This window comes from Setaria italica, chromosome IX (assembly GCF_000263155.2).
Source record: "Setaria italica strain Yugu1 chromosome IX, Setaria_italica_v2.0, whole genome shotgun sequence".
NCBI classification, from domain to species: Eukaryota; Viridiplantae; Streptophyta; class Magnoliopsida; order Poales; family Poaceae; genus Setaria; species Setaria italica.
The window spans coordinates 16,479,433-16,507,373 of NC_028458.1; the positions used below are offsets into that span (position 1 = coordinate 16,479,433).

General features: G+C 42.7%; 3 protein-coding genes and 1 pseudogene across 3 annotated transcripts; 2 read left to right on the forward strand and 2 right to left on the reverse strand.

The window, feature by feature from the left end:
• The first annotated feature begins 1,420 nt into the window (after positions 1–1,420).
• On the forward strand, positions 1,421–5,946 carry LOC105915124 (annotated as a pseudogene).
• A 1,346-nt stretch (positions 5,947–7,292) lies between these two features.
• On the forward strand, positions 7,293–9,125 carry LOC101759455. Its single transcript, XM_004982805.2, has one exon. It carries the CDS (start codon positions 7,351–7,353, stop codon positions 8,677–8,679), a length of 1,329 nt encoding a protein of 442 aa, XP_004982862.1. The 5' UTR covers positions 7,293–7,350; the 3' UTR covers positions 8,680–9,125.
• A 2,849-nt stretch (positions 9,126–11,974) lies between these two features.
• Positions 11,975–16,344, reverse strand: LOC101759051 (UDP-rhamnose/UDP-galactose transporter 5). The gene is made up of 6 exons (XM_004982804.4): positions 16,188–16,344; positions 15,046–15,262; positions 14,186–14,370; positions 13,909–14,109; positions 12,919–13,080; positions 11,975–12,586 (listed from the first exon to the last, which is right to left on the reverse strand). Exons 2-6 carry the CDS (start codon positions 15,173–15,175, stop codon positions 12,266–12,268), a joined length of 999 nt encoding a protein of 332 aa, XP_004982861.1. The 5' UTR covers positions 15,176–15,262; positions 16,188–16,344; the 3' UTR covers positions 11,975–12,265.
• Positions 16,345–20,114: 3,770 nt separating this feature from the next.
• On the reverse strand, positions 20,115–26,261 carry LOC101759481 (UDP-rhamnose/UDP-galactose transporter 5-like). The gene is made up of 4 exons (XM_012848980.2): positions 26,170–26,261; positions 21,305–21,432; positions 20,384–20,568; positions 20,115–20,309 (listed from the first exon to the last, which is right to left on the reverse strand). Exons 1-4 carry the CDS (start codon positions 26,259–26,261, stop codon positions 20,115–20,117), a joined length of 600 nt encoding a protein of 199 aa, XP_012704434.2.
• Between the last annotated feature and the right edge of the window lie 1,680 nt (positions 26,262–27,941).

Consider the following 27,941-nt stretch of genomic DNA (forward strand, 5'->3'; position numbering starts at 1 on the left):
GTAGGCCACATCTAATCGAGGCACCGATTCAAAGGACAAGGAAGGGAGGAATGAGAAGGCATGAAAATGAAGATATGGCGATGGTGTGGTGGATTGTCCCTATGCTAGCCACATCTATTGAGAAAAACATGTGCTAATGAGAATGGATTGGGGTTATTGACTCTATATTTTTTTATGTTTACTTCTATAGAAGGAATAGTTGGTTCTACATAAAGAAATATAACGAAAGTGGACTTGCATCTAGATGTTCCACGCAATGATTTGTTTACACATATATAACTTTTTTAAACATTTATATATCTACTTTTAATATTTGAACAATGACTACCTAACTTCACGGTTTTGCCCAAACCTACCATTTTTCTCTTACTCCTGGGGCCTGCTATGACCTCTTGTTACTTTTGTAGCCAAAATAGCTGCCTTCATGCAATGGCACTGAGCCACCCATCCTCAGCTGCATAATTTCACATTGTCGTTGTTAAGGAAACAGAGAAGAAATTAATGTCTACACTGTGAAAGCTCCTTCCTTTGTTCTTGCAAACATAAAACTCCCTTCAGCCTTACTCTAGGTCCTTCAAACTGTGCCAAGGAAGGATTGACATGTGCACGCGCTCCTTATCGTTTGAATCCCCGCTTCCTCTTTATTTCATCAAAAGATTGTAGTGAAAAAGACAAGTTATTGTGTACTATGCAAGCGGAGTTAGTGGGCATCCTATGAAGTTGCAACATTGATGGCAGCACCAACTAGTACAAAGAGTGGAGGTATGGTAGATTGGTGGGATAAGAGTGGGAGCATTGATTGAAAGGATAGGAAAGAAAGTAATGACCAAAGTATGAAAATAGAGATAGGGTGGTGGTGGTGGTCCTATAGGCTAGAGAGAAAACTTTTCTTTTTATAAGCTTTTTTCTAGAAACATATAGTTTTTTTTTTGCGAAACAGAGGTGGATTTTATTAAAGCATGCTCATGTTACAATTTGCAAAATGACTTTATAGTTGTAGGCTTCAGTCTTTCCTTATCTTTACTTTTATAGAAAGGGTGGGTTGATTCTACATAAAGATCTGTGCAATGATTTGTGTATACATATGTGTATTTAGAATGGATGGTCTTTTATTTTGTGTACATAAACTACTTTGCGACAAATTATAACATAATTTTTGATAAAAAATATGAACAATGAGTACCAAGCCTACAACTTCACAGTGTTTTTTTCCCCAAAATTCTCATTTTTCTCTCCCATCCACCTAACTGTGTAGCCTCCATCCAATGGCACTGGACCACAACCTGTCCTCAGCTGCATAACTTCATGCCCAAATGACAATTTTAACCCCTCCTTGTTCACGAGAAAAATAGAAGCGTCCACACTGTCAAAGCCGCGCTCCCTCTGCTCTTGCAAGCATAAAACCCCCTTTCCCTTGCTCCAGGTCCTCCAAACTGCGCGAGGAAAGCATTCCCTTGCCAGGTGCGTGCGTGTGCTCCATCTCTCCGGATCCCCTCTTCCTCTTCTCATCTCCTGATTCATAGCGAAGTCTGCTCCTTTGGTATAGCTTGTATTGCGGTTGTGGTTTGCAAGAACACATATTTGGCATATAGAAGAAAGGGGAGAGAAAGAACTTGAACATCTTGTGGTGTAACTACCCGTTTTTTTAGGGCTTTCGGCGCCGCAACTTCTTCACTTTCTTCTTGAGGCTCTGCTCATTACTCGAGAGTAAAGTTCGTTTCTTTTAAAGTTTTGATCTGCCTGTGTTGGAAGTGGGGTTTTACCTCATGACCTCACCTTTCTTTCTCTTGCAAGATTTTTTGATAACCCATGGAAACTACTCGGCTGAGATTTGCGCTACTTTGAAGGGCAACAAGTTCCTGTCTTCTGAATTCGGAAATTGATTTTAGTATTTTACTTGCAGGGGATTGCTGGGAAGAGGACGTGGTACAGCCATGGGCAACTCTTGCATCACTGGCGCTCGTAAGGATTCTTTTTAACTCTGTTTGCTTGTTTCTCGAATTAATTGTTATGCTAGAACGTTGGTCGCTACTTTTACACAGTGCTGTTGGTTGATTTCTATTTTAGATTCATATCTTTCTTACTATGAGCTCAATCTTGATGACATTGGGACAATTCCCTGGGTGGAAATGGGTCTGGTAAAGATGGAACTCCAATTCTTCAACATTCATAGCGCAGATATTTGGTTTCTGCACATAAGAAAAAGTAGCACCTAGGTCGTGTTGATACATTTACCTCCTACCAGCTATGCTTATTTTTATCCACGTCACAGTATGTAGAAAGTGAATAATGGCTTGAACTTCGACAAATTTGCAAGGGCACTGCGCATCAGAAGACTACGGCATGAATGGGTTTCCCTGGATAAGACGTGAGTCAGAACTGAAACACCATGTGACGATAAAGACAGACTACTCTTTGCCACATGTACGACAATCAATCTCGGAAACAGTGAGCGGACACGCTTCTGGCACGATGCGTGGATACAAGGAAGACGGCCAAAAGACATCGCCCCTGGACTTTACACCAGGACAAAGAAGAAAAAGAGGACGGTGGCCGAAGCGCTACACAACAACAACTGGATTAGAGACCTCAACTACCGCTCGGGCTTCACTACAACAAACCTAAGTGAGTTTGCCACACTAATACGACCATATGAGTTAAAACCTCTGCAGGAAGACAGCATTACTTAGAAACTCACGCAAAGCGATCGGTACACAGCGGCATCAGCCTATAAGGCACAATTCATCGGGTGCACCAAGGCACCCAAGCTGGCAAGCGTCTGGCATATGTGGGCCCCACCTAAGTACAAATTCTTCATGTGACTAATTCTGCAGAACAGGGTTTGGTTGTCAAATAGGCTAGCAAGACGAGGATGGGACCACACCCCGACTTGCCCTCTGTGCAGATGTACGATGGAGACGGCGCACCATCTACTAGTAAAATGCAGATTCACCAAACGCACATGGACGCATGTGGCCTCCTAGATCTCACAGGAGAAGCTTGCCCCGGAGGAATGGCCGCAGAGTACGACGTGCCTAGAATGGTGGTCTAACATCACATCAATGCTAGGAATTTCACGAAAGGAGAAATGTAGCATAACGCTACTGATCATTTGGGAAGTATGGAACGAAAGGAACTCAAGAATATTCCAGCACCAGGAATCATCAGTACCGTCAATTTTGGCAAAAATTATTAAGAGTTCAGCGAGCATGTGGATTTTGGCCGGGGCGAAAAGCCTGGTAGGCCTGCTAGCACAATTTTAAGCAATCCCCTGTATAGGTTTTTATTTATTGATTGATTTTGCCGGTTAGCTGACGGTAACTATCCCCTTTATCAATGAAATAGGCACCGTCTTGTGCCCGTTCGTTCAAAAAAAATAATGGCTTGTACTGTTTCTTATTGGAAATGAACTATTACAGGGCTGCATAGGAAAAAAAACCATGCTTGACTTTTTAATTTGTCCTATCTTTTAGCCTACAAAAAGAAGCATTAATCTACTATGCCATGTAACAGCAGGTTTGATGTATATTTTAATCTGTTTAGTGAAACAACCGACCATCAAATAACAGTTATGCTTGCTGTTTCATTCAGATAGTTGGAAAATGAATGCTATGCAATTTTCGCTACACGGAGAACTATTCGTCTTCTTTCCATATCCCCTTGATGAAATTTGTATTTTGTTTATTTGGACTGCAAATATACACCTTAACCTTCTCACTCTCATTTTGTCCTTGTCTTCTATAATTTTGGTTAATTGCTCTTGTATTGTTATCAGCTCCTGCGCTGCTGGGAACGACCTGTGATCCGGTTTTGGAATGGAAGGTTTATGGTTTCTCATCTCTACTTCAGAGGGCCAGCCAATTCTGCTCTTTTTCACTGCTGCGGATATTAAGTGGTGTGTCTTTGTTCGTTACTTCGTCCTTGAATTCTAGACTTCTAGATTGAGTTGGTTATCTGCTAATTAATTCACTTATCAGGTTCCTTCACTTGACCCCAGTGCATAAAAATCCGGTGATGGAATTGTGTATTTTGCTCTTGATCTAGCTAGAAGCCGAACCGGCTTGAAGCCAGGCCAGATTATGAATGCTGTGTTTGAGTTGTCAATGTACAACCATTCAAGTGGAACCTACTATGGGGGAAAAGGTAGTTTCTTCAACTTGGTTTTTCTAGCACATTTATGTTATTACAGCTGGAATTCCTTATTCGTCCATGCTGTATAATTTGTTCAATATTTGAGAGTACACATATATGTCAATCTTCTTATTCTGATCATTCTGTATTTACAGTGCGCAAAAGTTATTAACTGTTTTTCTAAAATAAATGGTTAGCTAGGAGCAGAAGCAGGTCATATTGTTATTGGGCCATTTGTAGGTTAAAAGTTCATAGCAGTGTTTCTCTAATACTGTCACCTCTGGGCAGCTAGCTGCAGCTTCAATGTCAAGAAGACACACTCAAAGAAATGTGCTTGATTCGTCTTGGAAAATTACTAAAATCATCTGATTATCTGGCTGATGATAGCTGTGTCTTTGGTGCGAGGATATTAAAAGCAGATGTCTCTTCTCCTAAAAATATGCCTGTTGTGATTTCTGAAAAGCCTACCACAGTTCAGAACCTCTTCCTCCAGAAGAAGGATTTCGTCAAAGGGAACTATACCTGGACCATGAACAACTACCTTGAATTGAAGCACCCAGTCATTATCCTGCATTTGAAGTTGGCGGACATAAATGGTATGCATCTTATTGTTCCAGTGAAATTTGTCCATACCATAATATGCATACAATCCTTCAGTTCAGTGTGCATGTATCCTTCAACTTAATTATTAAGTTAGAATGATAAGTTCATGCGGCCTAGAAGGTTCAGAGTGGTAGAAATTGTTTATGCCCCCAACATTATTGGTGGGTATTCTATTGTACATTTGTACTGGTTTTGAGCAACACAAGCTCCCTTCATTATCCAATATCCCAGTTAAATTATGTACTGATATCTAAGCATGAGCCAAAAGCTCTAGTGCTAGTATGTCTTCAGGGCTCTAGTGCTAGTTTGTCTTCAGGGAGGCGATGATTTGTAACAGTCTGTTAACTAACCCATATATACTTTTTTCTTGCAATAAGCCTAGAATCACATTCTTTCCCTCTTTTCTTATTGAGTATAAATGGTCATAACAGATCATTCTTCTGTCTCAGGCACATCAAGATGCATCCACTTGGTGATCAGTACAGCACCAACTCACTTTCCCTGTACTTACAGCTGCATGACCCCAAGGAGCTCCTTGATCCTGAGCCTAGGATGATGATTGAACTGGCCCTGTGCATCCTGGGCCAGAAGTATGGACGGCACTTCACTGTTAGAGGTTCAGCTCTACCTAAAATCTATATATCAGTGCGTTGTTAAATCGATTAGCTAGTGATAGTGCTACCTCCTGCTTGGTGATGAGATCACTTCTTTTTTTTGAAACGAACAGTGATGACATAATTGACATTATTACCTCATCACAACTGAAGGTCGCTTTGTGTTCACATTTGAAAGCAACCTTGGATGGGGATGGTCTAACTTTATGGCTCTGAACACATTCAAGGATCAGTCAAGAGGTTATCTTGTGGGATAGAACTGTATTCTGAAGGCGGACATCACTGTCATTGGGTCGTCCAGTGACAGTTAGGCGTTCGGTGATTTCAGGAAGGAACACCACCTTGCACATTTGGAACTAGTATCCGTGATAGCCTGATCTGACTGCAGTGGTAGTGGTGGAGTGAACTAGGGGTTGAGAAAGTGAGAGAGGATGCTTTATGCGTATATTTACTGGCATGGATAGTAAAATCGTGTGAAACATATGGATGATTTGAGTATGTTGGCTTAGTGTTTGCTACATGTTCAGTTTCTATTATATATCACGTTGTTCTGGTGTGCCAACTCTTAAGCTCATGCATGTGTTGGTGGATTCAGCTTAATGAGTGACTCATGAGTCATGACTGTGAACTGTTGTCACACTTGTTCTGCATGCTGCCTTGTAATGCCTGTACATGATCAGAGGCATCATTGCTTATTACCCAAAGGAAGCACATCAGACTTGTCCAGTTCAAGTCTTATTCTTTTAGCATGTTAAAATGCTGTAGGAGCTCAAGTGTTACCTGAGCTGCATAAATTTAATTATATCTTACGCCTCGTGTCGTGTGTTTTTATATCTTAAATTGGATTATAATAGGAAACTTTTGTTATGCATAATCAAAAAGGGACACAATTAGCAATGCTGCTGTGCATTATTTTGTGGGCTAGGAACTGACCCTGGAGCCCTGCAGAGGAAGTTATACTGAAGTGGCAGTGAAGTCTTCAGAATTCAAGATTGTTTTGCAGATTAGTAGCGTTGTTCTGGGTCATGTCCACATATTTGTCTCAGCTGCTTCTTGCTAGATGTTCAGATCTTGTAGTTGCAACTGGATTACTTTTTGACTGATGTCAAATTGTTAGTACGCTCTATTTGTTTCGTCCATGGCTCTTCGTGTGGTTACAGTGGCATTGGGTTGCTCTGTTTAGTGGCTAGTTCGATGGTTTGCCTTGCTGCGTGATCTAAGAGCGAAAGCACAACAATCAAGCAATATGGTGATTTTCATGTGGGCTGTTCATATAAAATATGTAGTGTGGATTGGATCCTTAGATATAAATAGCTTGATCCGATGTGTTGGCTGCGCAGCGCTGCAGCTGCAGGAGCCAGCCTCCCAACTACTATAGCGGCTGCAGCAGTGCTACAGGCAATTTGATTTCTGGGTACGCAAGGTTAGAGGAGATCTTTTGTTTAGGCAGAAGATGAGGATGGCTAGTGCTGTTTGGCTGCGCTAAGCTGAGCGGCTGGCTGTTGCAGCTGCAGCCACAGCAAGCCGAATTTAGCTCAACCGAGCAGAGTCTTAAAAAGATAAAACATGAAAAACATTGTAATTAATTGATCCTAACACGCTTATAATCATTACTTAGCAATCCTTTCTAATTGCATAAAGAGATGTTATGAACACATGCCAATTTGGTAACACTTCACTGGCTGATTTACTAACCAATTTTTGCAGTTACTATGTGATTCATTCCTGTGTGTGAAGATTTTATTTTATATTTTTTGGAGAATTTTATTTTATGTTTTTAAGTGAGCGCATTCCTAAGATCTCATCGTCCGTGGACTACAAGACTATAAAACAGCCCAAGTTTCGCTCTCAACCAGCAAAACAAGCCCAAATAATGGCAACATCAAGCCCAAGCCCAAACCCACGTCTCCGGTCCCCTTCGGCCTTCGTCACGCGCGCGTCAACCTCCGCGTGGCCAAATTCCCCATTCCCCCACCTCGCCGATCCACCGTCACGACCCGCCATGCCGGCCGCCGCCCCCGCACCGCATCCTCCGCCGGCGAGCTTGGACGCGCGCACGGGCGGCCGCATCCTTCGCCGTGCTGCAGGGCACCTCTTCCACCCTGCCTCGCTCCCGCCCCTCCTCCTCGCGGCGCTCCTCCTCCTCCTTTTCCGCGCCGCGCTCCTCGCCGGCACGCTCCGCCTCGCCTCCTTCGCCGACCGCGACCCGGCCCTCCGCTCTCTCCTCGCCCGCCTCTCCCCTCCCAGCCCGCCATCGCCGCCGCCTCCCCCGCACCATCTCCCGCGGCGCCGCTCCCCGTTCACATCCCCGTCGTCCTCCCTCTCCGACGACGATGTCCTGGTCGGCCCCCTCGATCCCGCGGCCTCATCCCCCTCTCGACGCCACAACGCTTCCTTCCACCATGTTCTATTCACATCATACTCCTCCGCGCCCAAACCCTACCCGGTGCCGCTCCCCAACCCGATCCCCGCTTCCGCCTCCCCCTTCTTCCTCGCCGTCCACAACGAGACGGCGCCGCCGAAGCCCGCCTCGCTGCGGGGCAACGAGCTCCGCTTGCTAGACTTGACCCGGCGCGACGCGGCGGCCATCATCCACCTCCTTGCGCTGCTCTCCTCCGCACACGTTCTCGCGATCCTCGGGTACATCGCCGTGCACTCCGCCGCGCTGGGCGCAGTGTTTGCGTCCGTCGCAAGGCGGCACGTGCACGGGCGGCGGCGAGGTTTCCTCCTTGCCGGCGTTGCCAGGGGTGCTAGGCGGCTCACTGGGTTCGCGTTCCTCCGGTGGGCGACACGGGATGCCGTAGTCCAGATGCTCTGCCTCTGGTTCTTTGCCGATGTGCACGACCAGGCCCAACTTTTCAGGCTCTTTGTGGTTGCCAAGCTCATGCCATTCTCGGCGTCCGTCAATCCATGGCTTGCTGCGGCAGTTGCAGGCCCAGAGCTTGACGGTTTCTTTGTCGCATGGGCTGTGCTTGATGCAGTCGTCTCGGTATTGTTCACTGTGGTGCCATGGGTGGTTGTCATGGACCGTGATCCGCGGCCACCTGGGCGCAATGCTGTGAAGGAAGGGTGCTATCTTGTGTCTCTGATGGCAACCGATGCCACATTGCTCAAGTGTTGGGAAACAGTTGTGTGTGGCAGCATGGGGCGGCTCATCATGGTGACATTTGGTGGAAAGGTTCTTGGTGGATTTCTCCATGCAATTGCGGAGGTCTACTTCATGGTGGTGTGGCTGTTGTTCTACTTTGCGGCAAGGTGTAAGGAGGTGCGGCTGGGGGGTCGTCAGTTTGGACTGGAGGATGTGGCAGCTGCTATTGATGGATTTAGGTAGTGGCCAGCTGGTTGTGGCTGCTTGGTTCATCAACACATGAGGAGAGGTATATTTCATGCCTCATAGAGGTCATTGATGACACACTACTTGCCTTGGTGCAGTAGATGTTTTTGTAGTTCTCTTGATCTTCTAACCTTGCTAGGATGGCACATGATTCAGATGAGGAAAAGAGAACTCAACAATGTTGTATGTACAGTTTTTGCTTTCTGGGGGGTATTCCACGTATAGTCACACCATGTGTTCCCTTTTGAGGGGAGGTAAAATACCTGGTGATAGCAGATAGGTGTTGTGCTCCAACATGATTTGTGAAGTTTGTACATCATGCGGTGTGCTAGCAAAATTTTCCTGGATGGTATGTTAGGTTGAAGCTTGTGATGCTATCTGTTCACACACCGGTGACACTGTTGATATGCACCTATTTTTTTGGTTGTAAACAACTTTTTCTCCTGGCCCCATCTCAATAACCCTGTCATTGATTCTTATGGCACCATGGTTTTAGATAGCGTTTGTAGGGGCATAGCGGGAGGTTCCAAAATACGCCGTACCACGTATAGTGGCAATAGGAACTATCGTTAGCTACATAGAACCTATAGCTAGCTATTTAGAACCTTGTATGGCACAATTATTATTCTCCAATAGATGTGATAGAAATCACATGATCAGAAAGCCTCTGCAATTTGCAGAGAATACCCATGAGCATCTTAGCATCTAGTTTTTTATTTATGGGCACATTTCTGGACCAGTATATATTTTTATATTTCTTCATAGCTTGTCACCTGTTAACCCTTTTTTCAGTCTATATTTCAGTTTTTGCAGTTGATCTATCTAAAATTGGTAGTATGTACCAGAGATATTAGAAGTGTATGTGCACATTTTGGATTGATTAGAAGAGTAATAACAGTCTCTTGCCATGAAGACCAATTTTGAACATCCAAGTTGGCCTTTGCAGTTAATTGTTAAGCTGCTCCCCAGTTACATTCGAGCTTAGGACACAAAATATAACTAGTTGACCTAGTTCAAGTTCATATGCAATCTTTATATTGTGTGACAATTCCATTTTGACTTGTGTTACTTCTATAGCTTATATCACAATGACATATATCAATGTATGTAGATATTTTCAGGAAATAAAATTGACTTAAAATGATATGTAAATTGCTCTATGACTTATCGATCTCCGTCTCAGCGTAAAAGTAGACCATGTTTTGCTTTTCCCCCCTCTCTCTCTCTGTTTTTTTTTTTTTTTTGCTGAGGATCATACGGAATAAATCATAGCCTAGTTGGAACGGGATGTACACCTGTGCTACATTGCTCTTTGAAGCCTCATAATTGTTCTTCTATTTGTGGGGAAAGCAACATGTTTTCTGAACCTCAGGTCAGAGAAGAACTGAGATTGGTCCTTTGATTAAATGAGATTTGGATTTGTTTTACTGCTGTTAATGTTATGATTTGTAGTTGTTTGGTGAGCAAGCAGGAATCTGACTTCAAAGTCTGGTCGCATTCTATGCAAAGTCATGGGTTGCTGGTGCTTATGTGGTTTCCCTTTCCAATACTCAAAAATCTTATTGTATGGTGGTAACATGTTGAGTGCATGTTTTTGTGGCAATAAACAGATCTTATGGAAAGATCAAAATTGTACTGATATTATTATGTCCTGTTGATCTGTTATGTTTTCACTATCTGCGCACCCCCATTTGTTTTTGAGGTTTCATGTATGAAGAGCCTGTACAGGTTTATAGCACGATTTATTGGAGCTGAATCATTTGTCTTGGTACTCTTATTTGCTGGCTTGCAATTACTACTTGTGTCCAACGACAGGTAGCATGTGTTTGGTTTTGTTTGGTTCTGGGACAAGGTCGGTTGGGATCATCCTAATTTCGTGTTTGGTCTAATTTCGTGTTTGGTCACAGGAATAAGTCCATCCTAGTTTTGTGTTTGGTTGAGGAGATGGTGAGGGACGAGACTGTTTAGGCCGTTAGCCACCGTTAGGAACAGAATGAAGGGAGAAAAATGAACGGCTGATCTATTCTGTGGCTGCTGTCCGCGGTCGAGTACTGGAGTGGATGTGAGCTCGCTACCCACATCCTCAGAAAGAAATATGGATCCACATGGAAGCAAAAGGAATATCATTACAAAAGTGTAGTAAAAATGGCATGCATATTTATCTACTTTCCATATCATATGGTATATAGTTTTCTATTCACCAATCAAACAGTAACAAAATCGAAATGTAAAGTTCTACTCCCTCCATTTTGAAATGTAGGTCGTTTTGGTTTTTTCTATATTCGTAGATATTATTATGCATCTAGATATGAATTAAGAAAAATCAAAACGACATATAATTTGAAACGAAGGGAGTAGTTGAGAGTCACGAGAAAATGAAATTGTGAGGTGTCAAACGCGTCCTAAAAGGTTCTCCACTGCCCACTTGTTAGCTAGAGGAGTTCACCAGAAACGTGGAAGAGAAGTGAGGACCTGAATGTAATAAAATTTGTCCGTTAAAAAAAAGAAGCTCACGTAGCAGTTATGCGCGTATGCTGTGCAACCAATGGAGGGCAATGGCAGACAGCCAGGCTGGCGCGGCGCGTCACTACGCATGTTCCATCACATTTAATCAAAGTTTTAGCAAAAAAGAATGTGCATGTGCAAGGGCACCCACTTGGAGAAACCATCGTAGTTTCCATAGTCTAATTGTATCATAAAATCATCCTTCACAATGCAATTTTTTTGGGGTGTTTGGATAGCAGGTGCTAAAATTTAGCACATGCCTCCCAAACACCCCCTTTATCTAGAGTCTAAACAAAAATCCAACTAATCATTCTCCCTTCTAGTACCAGATCATCTATGCATCATGTAAAAGAGCTCGAGTGATGGGTAACAGCGGTGCAAGCGCAAAGGATTCGGCAGTAAGCAAGAAGAAACTACTTATGTCTCCTCAACGCAGATTCACTGATTTCTTCTCAATGCAGATCCGCTGATTTCTTGGCCCATCGGTATGCATGAGAACTTGGTTTTCTCTTCAGGGAAATAGTTTCTCTCTCCATAATAAATCTACTGCCACATCAACAAATTGCTTAATTAGCATGACAATTAAGAGGAATAGAAACTATCATCGATATCCTATTGGGACTGCCCTAAATTCGCATTATCATAATGCCAATGTTAATTCAATTGGATAGCCTTGGTACTACATGATTCATCATCGCCTTATCCTGATTCCTGAACATTCAGCAATGGGCTCGTTTGTAAAGACCAGATGAGGTCAAGTTCGTCAGTTTGGAGTAGCCAAGAAAGGTAATAGGCTCAGCACAAATTCACATGAAATACAGAAGTCAATGTTTCGCAAACAATTACACTATATTTGGTAAAACCCCGTCCTCAAGTCTTGTAAAACATGTCATTTCACTCGCTGCAAATGATTCAGAGTCAAAAATGAAGTCGTACTGTATACCTATAAGAGTTTCTAGACACAAAGAATTCAGCTCCTGCAGTAAACATGAAGCTTTCCACTTCTGCGGTGCTTGCTCCACCAGAAATTTAACCTCGAAGAAAAAATGGTTCTCTCAAATGGAGTGAGATAGCAAGACTATTTCTCAGCACCGGCCTTTTCTTCTGAACTTCCCTTGAGACTTGCAGACCTCACTGGCAATATACTACGCCGCTCTTTGCCACCTGGTTTAGCTGACGCGTTCCCATACCATATCATTCCGAGAACAGCAAGGACCATCCCAAGAACTACCTGAAGATTCAGGCCCTCCTTGCCAAAAAAGAGAAACCCGAGGGACAGAACAAGAACAGTCTTCATGTGGCCCAGGACTTGGAAGGATACAGCAGAAAACCGGCCAATGCAGATGAATTGGCTCAGGTTGACACCGATGGCAATGAAACATGAGAGCGTGAGGAAAAACTGCAGAATGAGGGCAACAATATGGTAAGGATGGCATTCGAATAAAACATTCTGATGCAGCAAAGGATGACATTTGAATGAAGCCAGAGTTGCTAGAAGTTATTGCTAACAAGCCAAGCAGAATGATGGAGGAATTTGAGCCACAATATAACTGCTCCATAAACTTATGAACCGTCACATGGGCACTATTACAAATTCTCAACCAGCTTAATGCAGGATAATCACATGTTTATCACTAAGTAAACAGGAAGATGAATTATGCATAGAGAAGCAGCAGCATAAATTGTCATATGATCACAGAAATAAAAACAATGTTAGGAAATTTCACTTACCAGAGCAAGAGATGAGAAATTGAAGTGGTCCACCCTTTTGCCTGTCAACAAGAAATCTACAAATGGTCCCACTAGCAGGAGGGATCCTGCCTGGGCTGGAGCAGTGTGGCCCAGGAGATTGAATGAGTTCAGTGAGTACTTCCTCTGGAGAAAATGAACATACTGCAAAACAAGCAGAACGTAGAAAAGAATAAAAATTGTAGCCTCTAAAATAAAGGTATATGACACTATGACAGGACCAAAGTACATATGCAGTGCAATAGATGATTACTGAAAATTTAAGGCAGCAAGGGCAGTCATATAGTTGAAAAAATGACAAAGTTATGATATTAAATGAAATTGAATGTTCCATATTTCGGAAATGGAGTGATAACTTGTAAGATTAAGCAGTGATATAACGAGGACATTGCATCAAGTCTTACAGTTCAAAACTGTCAAATACCAAGTATTGGCATGGTGAGTAGCTATATCTGAATTTTTAGAGTTCTAGAGTAGCTATATCCTAATGTCTAAACAAAGGAGCTACATTCAGCAGCGTCAACACCAATGAATGATTCAGTAGCTGCTAATTACTCATAACTTTGCAGTAAATGAGCATCAATGTAACTATCGTGCCATAAGCCATATTTCAATACATTGTCCTTTGAAAGGTTTGAAGTATGAAAAAAAAAACTTGCAGCTAATTGCAAACAGAAGCAGACATAGCAAGCAATCTTAGTGTTAGATATGTGTATGTGCTGTGTGCGTGTAGGCCCTGAGGCGTTGTAACGCCAGGGCTAGGGCTGGCCATCTGCCGTGGCCCGTTGGTTAGGATAGGCATGATATCCATGAGATTGGTTCTGATTCTATAAACCTCTCTCAGGGATGCCCTATATATACTTGTACCCTTGTATGACCTAATCAATCTATTATTCCACGCAATCACAATTGCTCTCGCTTAGTGTCAATTCAGCATATAAGTAATCAATACACTAAGGTGGTCATACTTACATATTGCTGCAAAGCTGTGCTCCAAACAGCTATAACAGCCGCAATTAGGCCTCTTGCATTCACACTGACATCAGTGACTGTGCAGACTGCAACTCCTATGAGCACAACCATTATGCTCAGCTTTGTGTCCCGGGAATAATGTACATGATCAAAGACAACCTCCAGAAGACATGATGCAGGTATCATGCACAGCTTTGCTATCTGAACGAGGGAATAGAATGGATTCAGTTATTAACAATTCAAAGTCACAGAGGATAGCTGCTAAAAATACACTAACCTGATAAAAGCCCACAGAGTTCCACATCAAGCTCACATTCATCCCAACAATCGACAAGTTTGAAAATATGACAAATTTAATCAGATCTGCTAGCGGCAAGTGGGAAGGCTGGCTCAGACCTAACCACCGAAATACGATAGTCATCAAGGTGGTAGTCACAAAATGAAGCCCGGTTAAAGTTGTGGCTGCAAAGAAGAAAATGTAATTAATGGCATGGAAGGAGATATACCATTCACAGTTTGTTGAGAAGGTGCAGACATATTGTAGAATCTGCAACTACCTAACATACTGCAAGAAATTAAATAATGCTAACATGGTATATTGCTTCCATAGAGGCCATTAACCGTCAAAAGACACATTACCAATTTATGCCAAGAAAGTTTAGTCTTAGCAGCTAGAAATAGGCTTTAGCATTTTAGGTTCAGTAGGAGCCTCTGCTAGTTGGAGCACTTTATAAGTTTGTTTTACAATTATTCTTCGCTCATTAACAAAGGCATTTGCAGTTGAAAATAAAGTCTTATTGACAAAAGAGCATACAGCATTCGTATTAAGGGAGGAATCCCTTTTCTTTAAATAAATTTAAATATTGCAGTAGCAATGTTAAAACTTAAAGCCACTAATAGTTCATAAGATAATTGTCAGTTCTCTCTAAGGAAATTATACCACAAATAATTTAGACCCAACCTCACTTTTTTCCAGGAAAACCAAAACAGGACAGGACTAATTTGTTTTTTAAAAAAACAGAAAATATGCATACAATTCAGTACAAACTCCAATAAATGCATAAGAAGATACAGCACCAGACAACACCACTCATTTAGAGATTGGATAAATAAATCTTCACTAAACCACAGACATACCGAAACTAAATCCATGAGTAGCCATTAAAGCTTTGTTGACCATGATGATTCCAACTGATGTAGTAACATTGAAACTCCATGCTGCGAAATCCAGGGCAGCTTTCTTGTCGGATTTCTTCAGAGAACTCATCTCTATTTTCACAAATTCAATATAAAGCTTGCTGAATTACAATCTCCAAAGGAATGAAGCCATAAGATTCAGGAATCCAAGCTTGAACTGCAGAAAATGAAGAGAATAATCATTGTATACGTGCGTATGTGTATTAGAGAACAGAGCACCAGTACGAAAATTAACCAGAGCAGTTCACCCAGTACGCAGAAGTATCTTTGTGCAGCTATGCGACACTGACACGGATACGGATAAAACGACGAGGATATCAGGTTATGATATTTTCCCAGGAAACCCAATACTCGGATACGCTTTACTATTTAAAAGAAACAGCAATAAGTTGATCCTATATTCTATTTAAGTTCTATTACATAGCATACTGGAAGGAAGTCTCAACTTTCGGGTATACTAGTAAAGTGCATAATGACTAGCAATAAGCTAATAACTAACACAGTTTGCACTCTGGTTCATTCTCCACCTAGGCTTCTTCTTCATCCTTATTTCCTTCATTTTGAAGCTGTTGAAGCATAAGTACTGTCACATGTGAGCGCACTCTAATTCCAGACTGACATTTGAAGAAAATGTGATTCAACTCTGGCATGGCTTCCATTGTACTGCCGAGAACAATACTTGCATTTGAATCACACAATTCATCCTCCCACTCTCTCTAGAATATTGGCATGATTCCACAATGGCATAGCAATACAGATCATTTCCTGCAGCATCCTAAAACAGAAGACCGGTGGTTTCGGCAGGAGGGTAGCGATCTGGAGAAAGGGGGAAGGAGAAGCACGCGAGGCTAACCGTAGCTTGGGAGAAGCGGAGTGGATCTGGAAGTTGTTCCTTGAGATCACGCGGCTAGAGGACAAGGGGTCGCCACTGGATCTGCAAGGTGGGGTAAAGCTGGGCTGAGCGGAGGCTGCGGCATCTGGAATAGGAGAGGAGGTGGTTGCGGAGCGGGGCGAGGAGGCCGGGCTTGAGGAAGAGAAGAAGGAAGAGCAGGGGGCAGGAGAAAAGGGGAGGAGGAACTCACTGCGGCTCGCCGACGACTCGCCGCCGGCAGGTGATGGAGGCGCTCGCCGTCGCCGGTCGCCGCTGCGCTGCGGGTTGCCGGCGAGGGAGAGGCGGTCAGGTGGCGCGGGCTGCGCGATGCGGGCCGGAGTGGGGGGAAGCGCCGTGCGGGGAGTAATTAAGTATTTGCCCTCTTTCTTGGTTAAATCGCCGTGATTTCGTTCTAAGTAAGGTGACAAGAAAATGCTGTCATGTCTGCCTTCCGAATTGTCTACATGCATAAACTCTGTTTTCAGGTGAGGTGACATGAAATTTGTTTTTTATTTCCGTCACCTAAAAGATAGTTAACAAATTAGACTCCATCTAAGTTTTCAATTTGATGTCATGTCGAACACTTGGATTCGCTAGGAATCTGTAGCAACTCCTAGAGATGTCATATTTACTAAAGTTTGGGATGAAATTCACGCGTCTCTTTGACTTTAGCTTATGCAATAGCAATAGCAATAGCAATTTTACAGTCAACTAATGTATCTTTTTTATCCATTTAATAATAAAGGGTATCATTCTCCTAACGGTGTCTGTTTTTTACACGATCTTATAAGAACATCCAACCCTTAAATCTATCTCCGCACATGCTTCATCACTCTCATTAATCAGTTGACATCCCCTGAACTGTGCAATCCGCAGTAGCCTTCTTCCATGATGTGGTGCTAACGTGTTATCGCTTGGTAACCACCACCAACAACAACCACACATTCCATGGAGTCAAATGTTGATTCACATAGCGAGCATCGTCCATGATCATCATGTGTGTCCTAACTATTTATATGGGATGTTAAATTAATTCACGTTGTTTGGGACTATGACTCCAGTGGATCGTCTTGGAGAGCTGTCCCAATTTTCTCACCTATTGTCATGAATAATAGATGCTTCATCTAACCGCTAGCTCTTAGGTATTGCATGAAATGGTGCAATGGCTGGGCAGAAACCCGACAGGCTACGCTAAATTGATGCAACCTTTTTCAAATCACAAGCTAGCTAGCCACCTCAGTCAAATGAACATGGCATGCAAGTTAAGGCAATCGATCAAGATTGCCTATTTTATAAGCATCAAGAGAAATCCCATAGGTAGCTTTGCCCCTTTTTTTTTCTAAAAACGGAGTGTGAAATACACTAGCCAGCCCTATAACAATATGTTATGACTTTTAACTAAAAGGAGCTAACAAGTTGACTACATCTAATTATGATTTATGAATATTTAGTGCCATGCTACTTTCTGACATATAATCCCAAGCTATTTCGTGCATGTGGTGATTAAGAAAAGGGTTTGATTTAGCATGTCAATGTAGCAAGCACGGAAAAGCAGCAAGCACTCTACATAGGAAAAGCCATGAACCAGAAAAACCAGTGATATATAAATTCAGAATTCTTCTTTTAGATGAACTAATAAAGCCAAACATTTTTTTATATAAGCATACACCACTACTCCCTTTAGTCACAAAAGAATAACATTTTTGGTTGCTTGCAGTAAAATATATCAAAAAATTACTGGTGGCAGGAAGTTTCAGAGAGAATGGACAGGGAGAAAGGGGAGGAAGAGCTCCGCACCACGGCGATCAGCCCGAGCTAGTCCGTACGCGAGCAAGCGGAGTGCCATCTAAAAAAAATATATATCAAAAAATTGACCATCAGTTACTTTATGTACAGTGAGATTGATTGAATATTTAAAAACATCGTTACTCAAAAAAAATATTTAAAAACATCATGGCTAGATTTGTCACAAAAATAAGTTTTATAATCACACATTCATGCAATTTTTGCTATGATTTTGCAATATATCTTATTAGAAATTAAAGTGGACGTTTTGTTTCAAGGACCACGTCGTCAAAATTATCACTCTTATCTTTAACTCGTGAGAGAGTATTTAAAAATGCAAAGCAGTAATTGTAACGCAATCTGTGTCAGGCATGAATATTCTGCTTGATACAATTCCAAAGTCATTTTGTTGCCTGTACTTGTCTACTTGAGAATCCTGACGCTATTTGCTTCACACATCTATAGCTTGTGCGTTTCTAACAGCGTTGCGTCTGAGTCCGTGTGGAATTGAATAGATGGCTCAATTGCTCGTTCCTGATGCTGACGCATCATCTAAATTAGCTCTAACACAAACATCCGTCTTCTCTCCCTGATGCCTCAAGTCGTTAAACATCGTAGAATCTTCTTAGCCTGCAGAACACAATGTTACAGTGTTGAACTTCAGTTGGCTGTTACAGTCATCGCCGATGAGCACGTCCGAGTTGTACTGATGCTGAACTCAAGTTTTTTCAGAAAAGGTGCCCGTTGCACATTGTGCAATTTAGTCGAAGTGTTGAGCATATACTCACACCGAATACAGAATGCTTTGCAAACAGTTTACTATATTTGATAAACTGCCTTGAAGTCTTGTAAAACATCTGACGCTCCCCTCTCTACAAATGATTCGCAGAGTCAAAAATGAAATCGTACTGTATGCATGTAACTATAACATCGCAAAGTATCTACTCCCTCCATTCTAAATTGTAGGTCGTTTTAGCTTTTCTAGGTGCATAGTTTTTGCTATGCACCTAGCTATAGTGAATGTCTAAATGCATAATACTATCTATATATGAACTTAGAAGAGCTAAAATGATCTACAATTTAAAACGGAGGGACCTACAATTTAAAACAATTTAAAACGGAGGGAGTACGATAGAAGAGTTTAGCTTGTGCAGTAAACACAAAGCTTTTCACTTTTGTTATAGCTGCGCCGGTCTTTTCTTCTAAACTTTTGAGACTCACAGCCCTCACTGGCAGGACGCTACCCGCTCTTTGCCACCTGGTTTAGCTGACGCATTCCCGTACCATAAATCATTCCAGAACAGCGAGAAGCATCCCAAGAAAAGATGCAGGCCCTCCTTGCCAAAGAGGAGAAACCCAAGGAACAGAACAAGAACGGTCTTCATGTGGCACAGGACTTGGAAGGATACAGCGGAAAACCGGCCGATGCAGATGAATTGGCTCAGATTGACACCATGAGAGTGTGAGGAAAAACTGCAGAATGTGGGAATCAATACGCTAAGGATGGCATGGGCATGTTTGTTTAAGCTTCCTGGCAGCTTCTACCAGGAAGCTCAAACAAACAATGAATCTCTTGTGCAGCTTTCGCTGAGTTTATATGGGAAGCTAGAAAATTCTTCTTATCTTTCTGAGCTCAAAAAGTTAAACACATATTCTAAAAGCTAGTGTTAGTTTTTTCATAACAAAAAGCTAGTAGCAGATTCTCAGAAAAGCTCAAAAGCTGCAGCTCAAATAAACAGGCTCTAAATCCAAAATTCTGATGCAGATGCAGCAAAGGATGGCACTTCAATGAAGCTACAAGTTGCTAGAAGTTATCACTAACAGGTCAAGCAAAAAGATGGAGGAATTTCAGCCACATTGTAAGTGCTCCATAAACTTGTAAATCTTCACATTGTCACGAATGCAAATTCTCAACCAGCTAAATGCAGGCTAATCACCATTTTATCTGTAAATACAGAAATTAAACATGCTATATCTGGGAAATGGAGTGTTAACTTGTAAAGATTAAGCAGTAGTATAATGAGGACATGCATCAAGTCTTAAAGTTCACAAAAATGGTAGATACCATGTACTGGCATGAAACAGTAGCTATATGGAATTTTACACTACTGGAGTAACTGTATTCCAATGTGTAAACAAAGGAGCTACATCCTAAAGCAGCAGCAACACCAACAAATGATTCAGTAACTGCTAGTTATACATAACTTTGCAATGAACAAGCATCACTGTCACTATAGTGCCATATGTAAATACTTTTCCTTGGAAAGATTTGAAGCATGCCAAAGAAATCGATATACTAAGGATCTTTCAAAAAAAGAAATCGGTATACTAAGGTGGCCAGGCTTACATAGTGTTACAAAACTATGCTCCCAATAGCTAGAACAGCCGCAATAAGACCTCTTGCTCTCACAGTGACATCAGTAATTGTGCATATTGCAACTCCTATAAGCAAAATCATTATGCTCAGCATTGTGTCCTGGGAATAATGTACATGGTCAAAGACAACCTCCAGAAGACATGATGCAGGTATCATGCACAGGTTTGTTATCTGAGCAACAGATTAAAATGAATTTATTTGTTAACAATTTATCGTTAGTTTAGCTACTGAAAATATTTACTCACCTGATAAAAGCCCACATAATTCCACAGCAAGCTCACATTCATCCCAAAAATCGACAAGTTTGAAAATATGACAAATTTAATCAGATCTGTTACCGGTAAGTGGGAGGGATGGCTCAGGCCTAACCACAAAAATACGATAGTCATCAAGGTGGTAGTCAAAAAATGAAGCCTGGTTAATGTTGTAGCTGCAAAGAAGAAAGTGTAATTAATGGAATGGAAGGAATACAGTAGAATCTCAGTTATCCAAATTCTCATTTCACAGTTTGTTGAGAAGGTGCAAAAATATGGTAGAATCTGCAAGTACCTAACATACTGCAAAATATTAAATAATGTTAACATGTTTATTGCTTCCATAGAGGCAATAAACCATCAAAAGACACGTTACCAATTTATGCCAAGGAAGTTTAATGTTAGCAGTAAGAAGAGGATAGGTTTCACTGTTTCAGGATCAGCAGGAACCTCTGAAAGTCAGAGAACTATGTAAGTTGGTTTTACAATTTTTCTTTGTTCATTAACAAATAAAATGTGGATATTTTGGTACAAATTTAATTTTCAATTAATATTTTATTGATAGAAGAGTATACACCATTCATAATAAGCACGGAATCCCTTTTCTTTAGATAAAATTGTGTAGGAAATTTGCATTAGCATCATTAAACCCACTAAAGTTTATAAGATGTCTGTCAGTTCTCTGAATATGCTCTCTCCAAGGAAATTGTACATGAATTACCACCACTTCCTTTTTCAGCAAAGCCAAATAGGTTAACACTGATTTAACTTTTTAAAATAAAAAAATATGCATTCGGTTTGAACTCTAATAAAGCCCACGAAGATACAATAAAGATAACACCCCTCAATAGCCACAAATACAAGAAATATAGACTAGCCATTGATAAATAACTCTTCACTGCACAGACATACCAAAACTAAATCCATGAGCCATTAAAGCTTTGTAGACCATGATGATTCCAACCGATGTAGTAACATTGAAAGTCCATGATGAAAAATCTAGAACAATTTTCTTATCGATGTCTTTAGAGAACTCATATCTATTTTAGGCTTGCCCAAATGAACAAGGCCATAAGATTTAGGAATCCAAGCTTCAACCGCAGAAAATGAAGTGGTTAATTATATGTGTGAAATGTAGTAGGGAACAGTGTGCAGGTGCGAAAATTAACCAGAGCAGTTCACCCAGTAAGCAGAAGAATCTGTATGCAGCTATGCAAGACCGATATGGACACATAAGTTAGTTTCAAGACAATGCGGATATGCTTAGATGCCATTTTCCCATAAAACCAAATAGGCGAATGTACTTTACTATTTGTTAAAAGGAAAGTTGCTCCCAGGTTCTACTACGTAAGTTCTATTACATTACATACTGGAAATCTCAAATTTAGCACATAATAAATAGCAATAAGCTGCTAGCTAGCAGCCTAGAACAACTTGCACTCTGGTTCAATGGCTCATCTTCCACCTAGTCTTCTTCTACATCCACATTTTCTTCATTTTGAAGCTGTTGAAAGATAGGTGCAGTCACATGTGGCCATGTGGGCACACTCTAATTCCAGACTTTCATATTTGAAGCACATTTGATTCAATTGTAGCATACTTCCACTATACTCCCTAAAAAATATGCATTTCATACGAACAATTCCTGCTTCAACTATCTCTAGAATACTAACATGATTTAAGGATAGCCTGGCATCCGTATCATTTCTCTTTCCTGCTGCATCCCAAAAATAGAATACAGGTGGTCTCGGCAAGGAAGGAAACAATTTGGAGAAAAGGGAAAGGATGAGCATGAGAGCCTAACCATGGTTAGGAAGAAGCGGACTGGATCCGGAAGTTCTACCTTAATCCTTGCGTTCAAGCGGATAGGAAATGGGGAGTCATTGGCCACTGGACTGAGCGGAGAAGCTGACATCTGGAGTAGGGGAGAGAAGCTGGTTGCGGATATAGTTGGCCATATGTCCCATGCCACGTGGGCTAGCCCACAGCATGGGATTTTGGCCCGATCCAGACGCGGCATGCCACAGCGGCCGTCGTGCTCGTGCTGGCCCAGCCCATACCACGGGTCGTGCCTGGGTCGCTCTTTCAGCCCGCATGCTAGCTCGGTACGGCACAACCCATTTGGCCCGTCACAATTAAGCGGGCAGCCCAGCCTGTTAAGGCCCGCTCGGCCCACCTCCGTGGCCATATATATACTAGCCGGCGACCGCCCCCCCCAACCCCAAACCCTACCTCCATTCCGCCGCCTCCCCTGTTCCCTCACCCCTCCGCCTCCCTTTGTCTCCTCGACTCCACTCCTCGTCTCCTCCCCTCACATATCCGCCGCCTCCTCGCCCGCTGTCGGCTTGCCGCTTGCCCCTCCTCCTCCCTCATCAACTCCTCCCATCGGCCCTCGCTCGCCCGCCGTATCGCCTCCCTCGCCCGCCACCGTATCGCCTCTCGGCCTCCCTCATCGACTTCGCTCATCCCCTCGTAGATCTGCCCCCTCCCTCGTCAACTTCGCTCCTTCCCTCGCAAATCTACCGCCTCCCTGGCTCCCTCATTGCAGATCCACCGCTTCCCTTATCGACTCTACTCCTCTCCTTGCAGATCTGCCGCCTCCTCCCTATCGGTGAGTCGGCTCTACGCTGCCTCCCTCGTCGACTCCGCTCCTCTCCTTGCAGATCCGCCTCCTCCTCCCTCTTGATGAGTCAGCTCTACGCCGCCTCTTCTCCCTCTCAGTCTCTAGTGGCTAGTGCTCCAGGTGCGCACAAGGAAGAGGTAAGCCAAACTCTAGTGCTTCTCTGCTTCGCCTCTACCGTGCTTCAGTGCTTCTCTGCTTCTCCTCTACCGTACTTTGGTGCTTCTCTGGTGGGTGGATAGATGACATCGACGGCGACTCCGGTGCTCCGGATGCGCTCGAGTATGAGGTAAGCCAAACTCTGGTGCTTCTTTGCTTCTCATCTACTATGCTAACGTGCTTCTCTGCTTCTCTGTGTCACTCTCTCTGCAGGTCTTCGGTGCACACCTGCTGAGGAGTCGGGGAGCCACCAATGGCATACTATCTAACCTACTACAACGAGGAGTTGAGGTCGATGGGGGAGACCGGAGATGATGAGTCTGACTTGGAGGCGGATCAGCGTGAACTAGTCAACATCCCCCTCCCCGATGCCGATGATTAGCCCGGTGATGGAGATCTACCACCGCCTGCTGCTGGTGCTGGAGGTGAGACGGGGACGGGAACGGAGAGTATGGGCAGCAAGAGGAGTCATTCTTGCACCTCTAAGGTATGGGACGACTTTGAGCCACTGTACGAGGTAAAGAGTGGTAGGAGGGTAAGAACTGGTGCTAGGTGCCTCCATTGCAAGGAACTCTATTCTAGTTTTGCCTCTAGTGGCACTAGACACTTGCATAGGCACCATCCAAGGTGCCCAGTCTTGCAAGGAGCTACACGTATGGCTCAGTCCCAACTCAAGTACAATCCCGATGGCTCTCTCCATCTCCGGGAGTACAATGCTGATGTTACTCGTACCCAGTTATGTAGGTTGATTGATATACTAGATCTTCCTTTATACTTTGGTGAGTCTGATGCATTTGAGGAGTATATTCAGATTGCTCATAATCCTAGATTTACTTCTGTGTCGAGGCAAACCACCACCAGAGATTTTTGTAAGTATTTCGATGAGCGTCGTACTAATCTTGTGGCTTTTTTGTAATCTGTTTCCTCTATTGCTCTTACCTCTAACATATGGTCTGGTAATGCTAAGGAAGATTACCTTAGTGTGGTTGCTCATTATGTGAATGCTGGTTGGCAACTAGATAAGATGATCTTAAACCTTCGTTTAATTAACTCATAATACTGATAATATTGTTAAGCGTATTACTTATGTTGTTTCTGATTATGGTTTAACTGATAAGATCTTTTATGTTACATTGGATAATGCATTGGCAAACACTTCCGCCATTGGTAGGTTCAGTCATTTACTGTTTGGTTATATTGGAAAACTATTTTTGCATCAGCGTTGTACTTATCATATCATTAATCTTATTGTTAAGGCTAGCCTTGATGTTTTTCAAGCCTATGCTTAGTGCATTTAGAACTGCAATTTCATTCCTAAATTCTTCTAACCAATATATTGCTGCATACAAGTCCTATTGCGTTGTTGTTGGTGTTCGCCCTCGTAAGTTTGCTTTGGACATGGATGTAAGATGGAATTCAACTTATATCATGCTCAAGCATCTAATGCCTCATAAGAACACAATTTCTATATTTATAACCACTCAGCACCCTTTGGTTGAAGACCTGCCACTCCTGACAGAAACACACTGGTATGTTGCTGAAAAGATTCTGTTATTTCTTGAACAGTTTTATAATTCTACTGTTGTTTTGTATGGTGTTTATTATTCTACTGCTTCATTAGTATTGTATTATGTTCTTGAAATAGCTGGACATCTTAGTACCTATGAGTATGATGATGATCTCAAAAATATTGTTGCACCCATGAAGTCTAAATACTTAGATTATTAGTGTGATATACCTATGCTTTATTCCTTTGCATTTATATTGGATCTTAAAGCTAAGATGACAGGTTTTAGTAATGTTCTTTGGCTATTGTCTTCGTTCAATGGAAATGATTATTCTTGTTACTTAACTGATGTAAGGGTTGAATTGTCTACAATCTTTTCCAAATATGATGTTAGGTTTGATTCTGTGAGGTTGCAGAGGGCCACATAGCCAGGACCTACAGGTAAGAAAAAGACCGCTTGGGGTAAGATTTTTGGTAATCAGGGTACTTCATCTGGTTATGTTGCTGCTAGCCTTGGTACTGGCCTGGGTTCTGGTTCTGCATCCTCCTTCCTATCTAGGAGAACATCTGCAAGTGTTTTGTTGCAGGCTGCTAGTACTGGTACCTCCCTTACTGCTGCATCTGAACTGTTTGCCTACCTAGACAGTGACACTGTCAACCAGTACGATGTTCACTTCAACATATTGCACTGGTGGCATGAGCATAAGTTATCATATCCTGTTCTTTCTATCTTAGTTAGGGATGTTATGTCTGTGCTTGTTTCTACGAGTCTGCATTTAGTACCACTGGTAGGATCATTGAGGAGCGGCGACGTCATCTGGCCCCTGAGATGGTGGAGATGCTGGCTTTGATTAAGAATTGAGAGTAAGGAGATTCAAGACTGCAACATACCGTGGACGATCCAGAACTTGAAGAATCATTTGAGAACTTGTATCTTGATGATTAAATGTAATGCTATACTCTTTTTTCCTTTGTAGGTTTTTCTCACGAGGTGTGAGTTTTTACCTACAAAGGATTTTAATGAGGCAGCAAAACAAACAACTCAAAATAATATTGCACTCTTTTGAATTCATATATGTTTATGTTATTGGCATGTGTATGTATGACTTGTAACAATTGTGATGTAGTTAGCACAATAGTCCATTCGATTTTGAACTTGTGAAATTTGAATTGCTGTGTTAAATCTGATTTTGAACAAGAATTGTTTGATGCCGTGCCCGCGGGCTAGCACGAGCACGGCGAGGCCGTTAAGGCCCGTCGGGAGGCAGCGTGCCGTGCCTGGGCCGCTTCTTCGCCACACGGCCCGACACGGTATGGCACGGTCATTGTACGAACCTAAACATGTCGAGCCAAACTGTGCTCATGCCAGGTCAGGCCGGGTCGTCCGTTTGACCATGGAGGGGGGGGGGTTGCCACCGTGGCTCGCTTAAGACTGGCCGGCGGCAGGTGGTGGTGGTGCTCGCTGTCGCCGGCGGCGGGTTGCCGGGAAACGATGCGAGCGGGAAGAAATGGCCCGTCGCGGCCCACTCGCGCGGAGCAGCAACAACAAGTGGCCCATCGCGCTCAGTGCGCTGGGCCGCCATCGTTGCCGGTGGGAATTCCATCCTCTTTAAGGTTGCTGGGCCGGGCATAGTCGCGACAAAAGAGGTGCATTTGATTAGCAAGAAAATTTTGGAGCTGAGCAATGAGTGGATATATACAACAATCCTTCGTTCTTTTGTTGTGCAAGTATTTGTGTTCTAAATAAAGCATGATATAAATAACACATCCATGAATCCATGATAGTGTATCATCATCCATGATTCTATTAAACGTTTGTTGGAACAGTGCGTGCATATGCAGCCTTTCTTTTTGCAAAAGGTTTGCATATATTAACCTGCCCGTCTAGACTGCTCATCATCTGGGAATTTCCTTCCATGCACACCCATCTCGCTGCTATTAAAATATTCCGGCGGATCCCCAACCCGATCTCCAGAAAGGGGAAAAGGCCCGCATACTATACATACAGCCTTGGGAGCTCGTTTTTCATCTACTTCTGTAACAGCGCATGCTTCACAGATTCACAATAATATTTATACATTTAGAAAAATTAAAACGAACCTATAACTTGAGACGGAGGTATACGGACACGTTGATTCTGTGGAGCGTTGCCACGCAAACTAGCGATCGATCAGTGCGTCGATCTTGTCTTGCCTAGATAGCGGAGTGTGACGCATGCAGCTACGTATGCCAGCCCACCTGTTTACAAGTTAGGCCACACGCATGTTCATGGGGCCGGGGGCCCGTTTAAATCAGAGACACGTAGATGCAGCCGTGACTGCATGCATGCAGGTTCCCAAGCTTTGGAAGAACCCCCTGTCCTACATGGCTACATCCATCAAATCGATCAGCCGGTTGCTACGACCGGCTTGGACTTGTAGCTAGGGTGCCACTGAAGATACTGACCATGTTTGTGCACAATAATGTCTCTATATGGACACAAATAATTGGGGCCTCTAGCCTCTTTCTTTTTCTTCTTCTTCACCAACCAATTGAGAGAGAAAGAGAGGTCTCAGTTTTGCTTTTTGTTGAGATCGAAAGGAGTGGGTTTAGTTGATGGTGGGGCCTATATATCAATTTCTCTTCCCTTGGAAATACACACTGCACCACCCTGGACTTTGGCCAAAGGGGGCTTAATTCTTAATCAAGTGTCTACCGGCTAAAGCGCTCCAGATGTTCCAGCCAGTATTATCAAACTATAGTTGGAACTATATGTACGGCCGAACAATAGTCTATGCTATGATAGCCCTCATTTAAAATATGATTTATTATATACTAGTTCACGATTTGCGTTGTTCATTGTTTATTTGATACAGTCAATTACATGCAGATGCAGACTCGTGTTGTTAATTCAGCTCTCTCGCAAAAGTCTCAGTCTGAGGCTATCATGATCCATCTCTTATTACCTTGATAAGCTTTGCTGAGACTTTTCACCCTAGTCGTTGGCAGTGATTTCAAAGTATTGCACGTTGTCGATGTAGAATCCTCACCTTTCTCCAAAAGCTCACACGGTGCGTGGGGATTTGAATTCTCTTTTGATTGGTCCGTGGGCATATATAAGAATTTCATAGCGGTATGGGGAAGGTAATTTGAGAGCTCAATTAATTCCCACCATTCAAAACCCAACGGAATGAGTGCAAAATGCTCTTTAAATGGGAATCAGGAGTAGAAGGGAATGAGGCCCATTCCAAGGTATAGAGCATATTTCATCTTTGTTTTCTTTT